This window comes from Salvelinus alpinus, chromosome 6 (genome assembly GCF_045679555.1).
Source record: "Salvelinus alpinus chromosome 6, SLU_Salpinus.1, whole genome shotgun sequence".
NCBI classification, from domain to species: Eukaryota; Metazoa; Chordata; class Actinopteri; order Salmoniformes; family Salmonidae; genus Salvelinus; species Salvelinus alpinus.
In genome coordinates this window covers 17,094,086-17,107,601 of record NC_092091.1, presented here as the reverse complement: position 1 = coordinate 17,107,601, position 13,516 = coordinate 17,094,086, and the positions used below count along the sequence as shown (strand labels likewise).

The 13,516-nt window shown below is 43.4% G+C and overlaps 1 protein-coding gene and 1 long non-coding RNA gene across 3 annotated transcripts; one reads left to right on the top strand and one right to left on the bottom strand.

The window, feature by feature from the left end:
• Nucleotides 1-821: 821 nt before the first annotated feature.
• On the top strand, nucleotides 822-12,458 carry slc41a2a (solute carrier family 41 member 2a). Of its 2 annotated transcripts, none has more exons than XM_071405619.1 (11): nucleotides 822-995; nucleotides 1,702-2,148; nucleotides 2,384-2,491; nucleotides 5,356-5,427; nucleotides 5,936-6,080; nucleotides 10,108-10,254; nucleotides 10,405-10,552; nucleotides 10,637-10,716; nucleotides 10,831-10,962; nucleotides 11,097-11,242; nucleotides 11,665-12,458. In XM_071405619.1, the coding sequence occupies exons 2-11, from the start codon at nucleotides 1,744-1,746 to the stop codon at nucleotides 11,845-11,847; spliced, it is 1,566 nt and encodes a 521-aa protein (XP_071261720.1). In that variant the 5' UTR covers nucleotides 822-995; nucleotides 1,702-1,743; the 3' UTR covers nucleotides 11,848-12,458. The 2 variants fall into 2 exon arrangements, with proteins under 2 accessions (XP_071261720.1, XP_071261719.1); XM_071405618.1 differs by having other exon boundaries at nucleotides 1,672-2,148.
• LOC139578260 (uncharacterized) lies at nucleotides 12,103-13,495 on the bottom strand. Its single transcript, XR_011675518.1, has 2 exons — nucleotides 13,388-13,495; nucleotides 12,103-12,434 (listed from the first exon to the last, which is right to left on the bottom strand). It is a non-coding gene; the product is annotated as an uncharacterized lncRNA (long non-coding RNA).
• Nucleotides 13,496-13,516: the final 21 nt, after the last annotated feature.

The window sequence follows — 13,516 nt, the reverse complement described above, 5'->3', positions numbered from 1 at the left end:
AACCACTGGTAACTCCTCTCATTACTTTGTCTGTCATAACAGCATTGCCTACACCAGGTGGCATACTTTTATTTTGAAACATCACCATGTGGAAGGAGAACTGTGTGTGCGTGTCTGTGTGCAAGAATACCCCCTCCTGGACATTATGGGCATGTGCATCTTGGTTGTTTATTTGTTTGGTGGCTCAGAGAAGCCTAGCCCCTGCCCATCCTCACCTCTCTCCCCTCTCACGTCAGAGACCTACAGATTGTGGCCTCTAACAATAATTTAGTAGCCATGCACCTCACCCTTGTGCTAAGTTCTGTTTCTAGATTCCTATTGGTCAGTTAGCCCGATCCATGCTCTTACAAGGGTATAAATATAGGCCTCAGTTGTCGACATATTTTATTTTCCTCCTGGTGTTGTCCTTGTGATTATTGTCTGCTATAATTAGTCACACTTTTCTAATGCTTATTAATCATCTATTGCGTTCCTAATACAGTCCTTTTCTCTCATGTATTACTGTGTAATACAGTCCTATTACTGCGTAATAGTCCACTATTTTCTATACAGTGCTTTACTCCTGCTATTTTTGTTGTTGTTACTTACTATCATTAATCCATTCATACTGTTCTATTCAGTGGTACTCTTCTCTGCTATTAGGTTTGTGATTACATATTCATTCCTATTTCTATTCCTGTGTAGATCATTCCAATCCGCATTATATCAATAAAGTCCTCTGTTTGGAATACTTTGGAGGTTGCATCATCCCTCTGATAGGAGATTGCTATCAGTGAACCACAGACCAGCTCAATCAGGAGGGATTTCCTCACAGTGTGTCTGTGTGAGTGAGTGAAAGAGAGAGAGCAATGACATAGCTATGAAGGAGCTTCAGCCATTCAGGGAGGAGGAAAATAACTCATGGACAGAATAAGCAGAGTGAAGGAGTATCTACTTCTCCAAAATCTATTTCTTCGTCTCTCATATCTCTAATATGCTATGGTTTCACACTTTAGGTAAGTCACCTGTTTCTCTTAACGTACTGCCACTTGGAACTTGTAAGTGTTTTTCTCTCTACAGTTGGTGTGTTTACATGTTTTGATTTGGTCAATCTCACTCAATTCCAGATAGACGCAGTCACTTTGAATACTTCCTGGGGAATTGTCTGCCGTTTTCAGATGTACAGTGCTGGATACAACGAGAGATTTCTATGCAATTTGGACTTACCAGATAATGAATTAAATGTCTCCCTTAAGTTGTTTGGTAATTGTGTGACTGCTAGCACCATGAGGCCTCACATCGTTTCCATGTCTGACAAGGGGCGGCTTTGTGATGGCATGGAAAACCATGTGGAAGAATACCTAACGAATTAAACCATACAAGCACCAGATGTTACGCATTTGCCGTGCTATAGCCACGACTCTCTTGTATGCTTGTCTGTCTTATATGCTCCCGTGTAGAGATGGCATGTATCTTAGTCATTTATCTGCGTCTGTGCGTCACAGGTGTGTTAAATTACACACTAAGCCTATCTTTGCCACACCTCTTACACAGCAACAAGTTTTAAAAAATATATATTTTTTTGCCAGCAGTTTATGACTAGTACCGTGAGTGTTCAGTGATAACATCAATATCAAGGATGATATATACTGTAACTGTCTAATTACCTCCTGCTGGTTTTCTTTGACCCAGTCATATCAACTTACCCTTTCTTCGGAGTAGCAGAAGGAGTGTCTAACTCCCTCAGGACACATCATTGTTCTGATGGCCAACACTGGGCAACAGGATGACCAACTGGCCCAGAGTGACAGCGTGGGTGCAGGAAAACACAACAGGCACCACTATGGGTCCTGCCCAGCCCCAGATGCACAACATCCAGGGGGTCACCATCGACTCCCAAATAGAGCTCAGTCCCCATCCAACAGCAACATCTTTAATGAACTCTGTCCATACACCGAGACAGACCCACTTTTCCCCAATGGACACATGCCTGGCTCCAAGGTCAATGAGAAAGTTATGGAGAAGGACCCAGAGGATTGTAGTGCCCAGGATGGTGTCAGAGAGATGCCCAGTGAGTCTGTTAGGTCCATGGTTCTGCAGATACTGGTGCCCTTCCTACTGGCTGGACTGGGGACGGTGTCAGCTGGGATGTTACTGGACGTAGTTCAGGTGAGTTACTTATAAATTGCACGGTTTCTCTATTTGTTTATCTATTCTTGCATTATGTGTTGGTGTGTCTATTGCATGGTATGTTCATGTATTGTATTGTGTGTCTGTATGTTGATTCTGTGGCATTGTGTGTTGGTCTGTCTAGTTTTTCGGGTGTTGGTGTGTCCACTGCATCGTGCGTCAGTCTATTGCATTATATTTTGGTGTATTAATCCACTGTGTGTTGTTGTGGCAGCATTGGGAGGTGTTCCAGAGAGTCACAGAGATCTTCATCCTGGTGCCAGCTCTACTGGGCCTGAAAGGAAACCTAGAGATGACCCTGGCCTCCAGACTTTCAACAGCAGTGAGTACACACATAAACACACACAATTAATCCATACACCAACACAGTGGGAAGTCCATTCCTTACATTGCTTCTCTCTTGTATTGTGAGTTCTCTGTCCCTGTGTGAAAGTCCTCACCCGCCTGTGAAGAAAATAGCACTGCACAACTCCCTGCAGTACAAGACTGGACTAATCTGACTACAACCTATACTGCATATATGACTCTGAATCTACCCTCCCTAACCGTCTATTGTGCATACAGGATGTGTGGTGTGTTATTGGACATTTGACCACGACTTAACAATCTGCTGACTGGCATGAGAGCATTTTCTGCTTCTGATTCTAGAATGCCTGACCCGCTCTAGTAATTGACGCTCTCCCACTCATCAATCATACAGTATGAATATCGGTGTTAATAAGTTTATGATGAGAGAGAAAGATCAATCACATTTATTTTTAAACCCCTTTTTATATCAGCAGTTTTCACAAAGTGCTTATACAGAAACCCAGCCAAAACTCCAAAGAGCAAGCAATGCAGGTGTAGAAGCATGGTGGCTAGGAAAAACTCCCTAGAAAGGCAGGAACCAAGGAAGAAACCTAGAGAGGAACCAGGCTCTGAGTGGTGGCCAGTCCTCTTCTGCCTGTGCCAGGTGGAGATAGGTGTACTTGACCTTTAAGGCCAGATCGTTATTCAAGATGTTCAAACGTTCATAGATGACCAGCAGGGTCAGAAAAAGAGAGAGAGAATTAGAGTGAGCATACCTACAATCACACAGGACACCAGATAAGACAGGAGAATTACACCAGATAGGACAGACTGACCCTAGCTCCCCGGCACATAAACTATTGCAGCATAATACTGGGAACTGAGATGGGGGGGACACTGTGGCCCTGTTCAAAGTTAACCCCAGACAGGGCCAACCAGGCAGGATATAACCTCACCCACTTTGCCAAAGCACAGCCACCAAAGGGATATCAACAGACCACTAACTGACTACCCTTAGATAGATAGTGACCCTGAGGCTGAGTATAGCTCACAAAGATCTCCCCCACCACAAGAGTCCAAGGGGTGCGCAAAACCGGACAGGAAGATCACGTCAGGGACAACCCACTCAAGTCAAGTATAGCGAAAAAAGCCTGGCATGATGTGATGCACCCGTCCTAGGGATGGCATTGGAGAGCGCAAACAAGCCAATGATTCAGGCCCTATAACAGGGTCAGTGGCAGAGAATCCCAGTGGAGAGAGGGTAGCCGGCAAGGCATAGAAAACGAGGTTGGTTCGTCACTCCAGTGCCTTGCCATTCACCTTCGCGCCCCTGGGCCAGACTAAACTCAATCATAGGACCTACTCAAGAGATGAGTCTTCAGTAAAGACTTAAAGGTTTAGACCGAGTCTATGTCTCTTACATGGATCGGCAGACCATTCCATAAAAATGTAGCTATATAGGAGAAAGCCTCCAGCTGTTTGCTTTGAAGTTCTAGGAACAATAAGGAGGCCTGCGTCTTGTGACCGTAGCGTACGTGTAGGTATGTACGGCAGGACCAACTCATAGAAATAGGTAGGAGCAAGTCCATGTAATTGTAACGAGTGCGCTGAGAGTCGGGAAGCAAGTTCAGGGAGTGAGTGTTTTAAATAAATGAAACATGTAACACAAACAATGCACCAACATGAAAACAGAGTTAATAACACATGAGGAAAGAACCAAGGGGAGTGACAGTATTAGGGAAGGTAATCAGGGAGGTGATGGAGTCCAGGTGATTCTGAGGATGCACAGGTGCACGTAACGATGGTGACAGGTGAGCGCCATAACAAGCAGCCTGGTGACCTAGAGGCCGGAGAGGGAGCACACGTGACAGTAATGCTTTGTAGATTAGCAGTAAAACCTTGAAATCAGCCCTAGCCTTAACACAAAGCCACTGTAGAGAGACTACCATTGGAGTAATATGATCAGATTTGTGATTTTAGTCAAGACTCTAGCAGCCGTATTTAAAACTAGCTGAAGTTTAATAGTGCCTTATCTGGGTAGCCGGAGAGTAGAGCATTTCAGTAATTGTCACGCCTTGACCTTAGTTATCTTTGTTTTCTTTATTATTTTGGTTAGGTCAGGGTGTGACGAGGGTGGTTTGTTTAGTTTTTGTATTGTCTAGGGGTTTTTGGAAGTCTAGGTGTTTATATGTCTATGGTTGCCTAGATTGGTTCTCAATCAGAGGCAGCTGTTTATCGTTGTCTCTGATTGGGAACCATATTTAGGTAGCCTTGGGTAGTTTGTGGGTTCTTATTCTATGTTTAGTTGCCAGTCTGCACTACTCATATTTACTTTACGGTTCGTTTTGTTGTTTTGCATAGTTTGCTCAGTATTCTTTCTTTGATTAAATAAGAATGTACGCTTACCACGCTGCGCCTTGGTCTCCTGTTTAGACGACCGTGACAGTAGTCTAATCTTGAAGTGACAAAAGCATGAATTAGCTTTTCTGCATAATTCCGATTTTTGCAATGTTACAAAGATGGAAAAAATCTGCTCTAAAAATATTTTTTATATATTGGTCAAAAGAGAGATCAGGGTCCAGAGTAACACCGAGGTCCTTTACAGTTTTATTTGCGACGACTGCACAACCATTGAGATTCAGCAGATCTCTTTGTTTCTTGGGACCTAGAACTAGCATCTCTGTTTTGCCTGAGTTTAAAAGTAAATATTTTCCGCCATCCGCTTCTTTATGTCTGAAACACAGGCTTCCAGGAAGCTTGCTTTTCAATAGGCCTGTCCTAGCTGTCAGGCCTAATAAATGGTCATAGTCATGACACAGATATGTTGATGCTTTGGTCAAGACTAAGTAGGGGATTTTTACACTGAAAAGATAACATTTATGATTTTGTCCTTGTCAGGTGAACGTGGGGAAAATGGAGACCGCCAGAGAGAAATGGAGTTTGATTATTGGGAACCTGGCACTAAAACAGGTGATTTACTTTATGGCTGATACTGTCTAGTGTTTCCAGATTTCTATGAAATATGATCTATAATGAATTACAATATGAGTGGAAAGTATTCCTTAAAAAAAATGTTAGTTAGTTATGTTAAAAAGAAGCTTTTCTGTGTTGGAATGGTGTGGGCGTACCCTAACAGAATGGTGTGGGCGTATACCAGTCATTCATGTGAGTAGACCGCTGATTGGCCAGCTTGTCCTCAGGAGGATGTCATCATCCTCTATGAGGAAATGGCAAGCATTTTTTAAATGGTCTGTGTGAGGTGGGGTTTTGAAGTGTTTTTTCTCCAATTTATGCTTTGGCCACAAATACAAGTACAGTATGAGTCAACAACATTAGTTGGGTATGAGTTAATAGAATATTAACTTTTAAAAGTGAGATTTTCACTGGAAAGTTACTTTAAAGATGTCCCCTAAACCTTTATTTGTACTTCTTAGCCTTAACAAATGCCTAGTGTCCAAAGAGTGTTTTCTTTCTCCAGATGCAAGCCACAGTGCTGGGTCTACTGGCTGCCCTGGCAGCGGTGGTCTTGGGCTGGGTACTGGAGGGAGATATGCTTCTCAACCACGCTGCTCTCCTCTGCTCAGCCAGCGTAACTACTGCCTTCCTTGCTTCCTTGCTGCAGGGTAAGGAGAACAACGAGCCCTGTCCAAACCCTTAACCCACATCACACCTACAGTACCCCCACACAATGGGTTTTAAGTCACGGCTCAAACAGCTAGCTAGGTATTGACAGGAACGGATGAGCTATCCGTTCCTGTCTATCCCCACTGCACCTCTCATTCTCCTACACAGGATTATGCATGCAGAGGCCCTTTTCACTAGCATCTTAGTGTGAGGCGACAGTCTCTTCATTATAGGGTAGCCCACATAAAAAAAGACTACATTTTACTACAGAATTCTATATCATTTTGTAGTAAACTGTAGTATACTTTGTAGAATCCTATACTCCACACTGTGTAGACTGTAGTATCCCTCGATCATGTAGTGCTTACTATAGACTTTTGTAGTATACTATACTACACACGGTAGTATCCCTCGATCACATAGTGCTTACTTTAGACTTTTTGGATCGATTGGACTGCTAGCTAGCTTTACTGCTAGCTTTGTCAATGCAGTTTTGATTTGAACTTGCTGGCGTTCTTAGGGAGTTCATGCCCTCGATTGTGTAGTGCTTTCTATATAATTTTTTAGTATACTGTAGAATACTATACTCCACACTGTAGTATCCCTTGATTGATTATTTTATTTGACTTTTTTAAAACACAATATAAGCACAAATGTGGATACAATGCATTTAGAAATTTGATGAGAATAATACAAAAAAAGGCGTCCTAGTTCAAACATATTACACATTTACAGCTAACCCACATTAAAAAATACTATAGTATACTATGGTCTAAATACAGTAGTGTTATATTTATATACTATAGTATTCACTGTAGTGTTTTTTTGCAGACATGACTGTAGCAACACCTGCCGACTAGGATTATCTAAAATGGCACAACTACAAGACTACCCCAGTTACTGTTTAATTAGGGGAATAACTCAACCAGAACATAAGACACACAGGTTCATGACAGGCCACCTATTGAGTTGGGGCAAAAGTTCTGAGAAATTGTAACATCTAAACGTTAGACACAGGTTCTAGACCCATTAAAGGAAAACACTACAGAGGCAGATAAAGAACAAGCAAAGTTTGGTAAAGCTGACGATTAGGTTTGCTTGTTTGACACAGATAAATAACACACATTAACAAGAGTACACCAAAATGACTTCATAGATCTGTTACTTCCACTAGATAGCTTTCTGAAATACTAGAGTGCTTTCACAGATTCAATTGACCAAGTTCACAAGATTACCAGAAACAGTGACAAACAATACTGTACTTCTGATGGTACAAAATAAAGAACAGTTAACCACAGAATTTACATAAACAATAGATATTTTAGAAATACAAATGACTTTACTTAGACAGACCCCTTATCGGAGGCCTGCCCTACCGCTGCCAGGGCAGGTCTTATCAGAGATAACAGTCTATGACTAGGGTGGCTGGAGTCTTTGACAATCTTTAGGGCCTTCCTCTGACACCGCCTGGTATAGAGGTCCTGGATGGCAGGAAGCTTGCCCCCGGTGATGTACTGGGCCGTACGCACTACCCTCTGTAGTGCCTTGCGGTCGGAGGCCGAGCAGTTGCCATACCAGGCAGTGGTGCAACCCGTCAGGATGCTCTCGATGGTGCAGCTGTAAATAAACAGCCTGTACCTCAAACCAGCAACGCCACTCCAAAGCTACTTCAAATAAAAGGCCATTATTGCAGTGGCCTTACATAATGAACATCATAAATATTGTCACTCAAGAAAAAACTCACTGATGGTCAAAGTCAACATTTACCATTCAGAACAATCGACTACACCCCAAACATTTCTTCAAGACAACATAGTCACAAAATGGTTCCTCCCAGAAATAAACCACCAGCAACACCATACAACCTGTACACACAAAGGACATTCACAGTAAAAAGCTCTCACCTGAACATGACCATGGGGTGCTTAACTACATTTCCTACATGTCCTCCCATAATAAGGGTCCCCAAGGGAAACACTGAGGTTTAAGTGAGGGTTATGGTGATGTCCATCTACTGAGCAGGTGGAGGCAGAGATGCATTTCAGTTTAAAAGTCTTTCTAGATTCAGGTAATGGAGATGATACATGGCAGGGAATGATTGACAGTTGTAGACATGAGACACTTGTCTTGAATTGAGACTTGGTTGGCGTTGTATGGTTTATCTAAAAGGACAAAAAGGTGCAAATAATAACAGGCAATAACAGCAATGAACATACGTAATTAATGGCAATCGCTAGTAAATACTACAGTATACTACAGTCATGTCCGCAAAAACACTATATAATATATAGTCCTGTTTCAAATCAAATTGTATTTGTCACATGGGCAGAATACAGTGAAATGCTTACTTACAAGCCATTAACCAACAATGCAGTTAAGAAAATCCCCCCCAAAAAGTAAGAGATAAGAATAAGAAATAATTAAAGAGCAGCAGTAAATAACAATAGCGGGGCTATATACAGGAGGTACCGGTACAGAGTCAATGTGTCAATGTGCGGGGGCACCGGTGACGAGGTATTTATGTACATGTAGGTAAGATTTTTAAAGTGGCTATGCATAGATAATAACAGAGTAGCATCAGCGTAGGGGATGGGGCAATGTAAATAGTCTGTGTAGCCATTTGATTAGCTGTTCAGGAGTCTTATGGCTTGGGGGTAGAAGCTGTTTAGAAGCCTCTTGGACCTAGACTTGGCACTCCGGTACCGCTTGCCATGCGGTAGCAGAGATAACAGTCTATGACTAGGGTGGCTGGAGTCTTTGACAATATTTAGGGCCTTCCTCTGACACCGCCTGGTATAGAGGTCCTGGATGGCAGGAAGCTTGCCCCCGGTGATGTACTGGGCCGTACGCACTACCCTCTGTAGTGCCTTGCGGTCGGAGGCCGAGCAGTTGCCATACCAGGCAGTGGTGCAACCCGTCAGGATGCTCTCGATGGTACAGCTGTAAAACCTTTTGAGGATCTGAGGACCCATGCCAAATCTTTTCAGTCTCCTGAGGGGGAATAGGTTTTGTCGTGCCCTCTTCACTTTTCACTGTATGTATAAGTGGGTAACCTGTACAGATGTGAGGTGTAATATGGAAATGTTTTTTTTTTTTTTTGCATATCTCACTCCCCCTGAGAGAATGGGGTCACGGACGATCAGCCATTATTGACGGCGACCCTGGAGCAATTAGGGTTAATTGCCTTTCTCAAGGGCAAGTGGCCCAACACTCCTTACCGCCAGGCTACCTGCTGTCCTAGAGTGAACACTACAGTAAAGTCTGCAAAAACCGTACAGTGAACACTATAGTATATAAATATAGTAATACTACAGTATTTAGACCATAGTATACTATAGTATTTTTTTCTACATACACTACCATAACCTCTCTCTGAGGCACATTCTCTTACTCATCCATTTACATGTACCATTACTCCAACTTAATTGCAATACAGTACACTTCTGCTGTATTCCTGGAAAAGCCTGAATGCTCTTTCTATTTGAGACGTACAGAATATAATCATCTGAGACCAGGAAGCTTAGCTACAACTGACATTGTAGGTTTCTTCCGTATCAGACCTTTTTGTTGCAAAACCATTTTGTTATGACTGAAATAAAACTCATGCTTGGGATCTGAAAGGCAGACCTGACTCTGTAAGGCAGAGTTTGTGATGTAGCTAGGTCACCCAAATGAATTATTCATGTGGTTTATTTTCATTGGAATGATGGGTACTGATCGGTCCACAGAATAACATGCTATTTTATCTGCCTTGGAATGTAAATATGTATCAACTAATTCAACTTGACCATCTGTGTTTTACAGATACTTGATTTGCATTTACCACTTGATAAAAGCGGAAGTGAAAAATACCACTGTAGGCCATTACAGTCCCTTGTCCCTTCCCCCAGTTTGACGCTTCTCCCAGCTGTCACCACATTGCTTTCATCTGTGCAACTCTTGGCTGCTCAATTCATGCACCTTGGTTGGAGAGTTGTGCAACTCTGAACAGTAGCCTGAATCTGACTCGACTGTGTTTTCTCCCAGGGATCATCATGGTGGGAGTGATCATCGGCTCCAAGAGGATTGGCATCAACCCAGACAACGTGGCCACGCCCATCGCTGCCAGCTTTGGTGACCTCATCACCCTGGCCATCCTGGCCTGCCTGAGCCAGGGGCTCTACGAATGCATCGGTATAAATCAAGAGGTTTAGCTTTAGGCCACTAGGGGACAGTCTGGGCCCATTTACTGGAATGTCATAGGTACATTTACAGCTCTGACTCAGCTATCAACTGTATTTGTTTAGCTAGTGTGTGTCTGCTCCTTTCCCTGTCTCCACACAGAGTTGTATCCCTATGTGTCGTACCTGGTGTGTCTGTTCTTCCTCGGACTGACCCCTCTGTGGGTGGTCGTCTCCTCCAGAAACCCAGCAAGTCGCATTCTACTCTACACAGGCTGGGAACCAATCATCACTGCCATGGTCATCAGCAGGTCTGCTTCCCTGTTCCGTGCCCCTGAAGTCCAGTCACAGCATTCAAATGGAAATACCATCCTTTAATAAGTATTTTTCTCTAGTATCGGAGGACTCATCTTGGACACAACTGTATCTGACCCGAACATGGTGGGAATAATAGTCTACACGCCAGTTATGAATGGTGAGACAAGGATCTGGATTTTTAGAAGCTTACATTTAGGAACCTTCAAGAAAATGGTAAGTCACAAGATCTCTCCAAATGTATGATCATTGTGTATTCTTCATCTCAATCTAGGTATTGGGGGGAACCTGGTTGCCATCCAGTCCAGTCGTATAGCCACTGATCTGTACCACCACTGCCCACCGAGGCAGGTGTCTGAGGATCGCAGGAGCTGCTACAACCCATGCAGGACCTTCTGTGGCTCAGGTAATGACACACACATGTAGACAGGCTCATGCACATGACCAGTCCCTTTAACATACCTGTGAACACAAAAGGAATGAAATGTTCTGTTGTCAGGTGTATTCTATCTGTCAGTTAACCATATCTACCTCTGACAGGAGCCAATCATCGCTCTGCCCAGGTGCTGCTCCTGTTGGTCGTACCGGGTCACCTGATCTTCCTGTACACAATCCACTTGATGAAGGGCAGCACCTCTCCCACACCTGTCTTCATCACCTTCTTCCTAGCTGTAGCCCTCCTACAGGTAAATCAGGAAGCAAGAGAGATGATCAGTTAGGTCAATGTCTGTGTCTCAGTAGTCATACGTGGATTCTTTCTCCTCTGCTCCTTCATTAACACTGATACTATAATTAAACAATAAAGGCCATGGGGGTGTGGTATAGGGCCAATATACCACAACTAAAGGCTGTTCTTACGCACAACGTGATACGGAGTGCCTGGACACAGCCTTTGGCAGTGGTATATTGGCCATATATCACAAACCCCCGAGGTGCCTTATTGCTGTTATAAACTGGTTACCAACGTAATTAGAGCAGTAAAAATAAATATTTTGTCATAACCATGGTTTTGATCTGATATACCACTACTGACAGCCAATCAGCATTCAGGGCTCGAACCACCCAGTTCATAATAAAGGGCTGAATCTTTCTCTCTCCCTTCTGTTAGGTCTTCACACTGCTATGTATTGCTGACTGGATGATCCCTTGTCTGTGGCGGACGGGCAAAGACCCTGACAGTTACTCCATCCCCTACCTCACTGCTCTGGCAGATCTATTGGGCACAGCCCTCCTGGTTCTGGCCTTCTTCCTGCTCTGGCTCGTAGGGGAGAAAGTTCCCACTGGAGACTGACACCCTGGGTGCTTCATATTCTCCCATTCTCCTTTCATTCTGCCTGGGTGAAAGCAGACATTTCAACTGCTTTCACCAATCCAGCCCTATTGGATCTGTGATTTGTTTTAAAGTAAGGTTGGATGCATTCAAGCAAGGCCTGAGAACGCAAGGCCTTAGGAAAATGCAGGTGGCTCTACTAAAATCTGGCAGCAGAATTATTTTAATTTCAGGGTTTCTTTCTCATAGGTTCCTGTGATTGGTTCCTGTGTCCAACAGGTTTGGATTTTTTCTGCTGAATTTCCTCACCAGCTGAGGTACTTCAATAGGCATTTTGGATATTGCGTCAAGAAATTCTGTGCCAACGAAAATGAGGGTGATGTACATTTGGTTCAGTATTGTGGGCAGGCAGCATTTTAATTGTAACATAATATGTAATATACATGTTTTCTAAAATGTCTGTTATAGAATATAATTTCCCTTTAAGCTACATACATAGGTGAGTTTTCACAATGTGAATCAATAATATTGCAGTGTTACTTACTTATTGTGTGACTCTTGTATGTTATTACATTGTTTTGTGAGAGTTGAGAACGGGTCCAACCTGTCTAATAAAGAAAAATAGGATTTCATTTTGTTGATATTTAATAGGTAATTTCCTCGCTCCTGCATATAGTTTAACATACAATAGTTGTTTCTGCCTCTTGCAGGTGCATCTGTCTGAGTAGTCTACCTTTCAGGTACAAGTGTTGACAGTACTCTATTGTCACCAACAAACTAGAATGGTCCAAACACACCAAGACAGTCGTGAAGAGGGCACGACAAAGCATATTCCCCCGTAGGAAACTAAAAAGATTTGGCATGGGTCCTGAGATCCTCAAAAGGTTCTACAGCTGCAACATCGAGAGCATCCTGACTGGTTGCATCACTGCCTGGTACGGCAATTGCTCGGCCTCCGACTGCAAGGCACTACAGAGGGTAGTGCGTACGGCCCAGCACATCACTGGGGCTAAGCTGTCTGCCATGCAGGACCTCTACACTAGGCGGTGTCAGAGGAAGGCCCTAAAAATTGACCCCAGCCACCCCAGTCATAGACTGCTCTCTCTACTACCGCATGGCAAGCGGTACCGGAGTGCCAAGTCTAAGACCAAAAGGATTCTCAACAGTTTTTACCCCCAAGCCATAAGACTCCTGAACAGGCAATCAAATGGCTACCCGGACTATTTGCATTGTGTGCCCCCCCCCAAAAAAACGCTGCTACTCTGTTTATCATATATTCATAGTCACGAACTATACATTAATGTACATACTACCTCAATTGGCCTGGCCTGACCAACCAGTGCTCCCGCACATTGGCTAACCGGGCTATCTGCATTGTGTCCCGCCACTCGCTACTGCTACTCTCTGTTCATCATTTATGCATAGTCACTTTAACCATATCTACATGTACATACTACCTCAATCAGCCTGACTAGACGGTGTCTGTATGTAGCCTCGCTACTGTATATAGCCTCGCTACTGTTTTTCACTGTCTTTCTACTGTTTTTATTTCTTTACTTACCTATTGTTCACCTAATACATTTTTCTGCACTCTTGGTGGGAGCCTGTAAGTAAGCATTTCACTAAGGTCTACCTACACCTGTTGTATTCGGCGCACGTGACAAATGAACCATGATTTGATAACATTGCT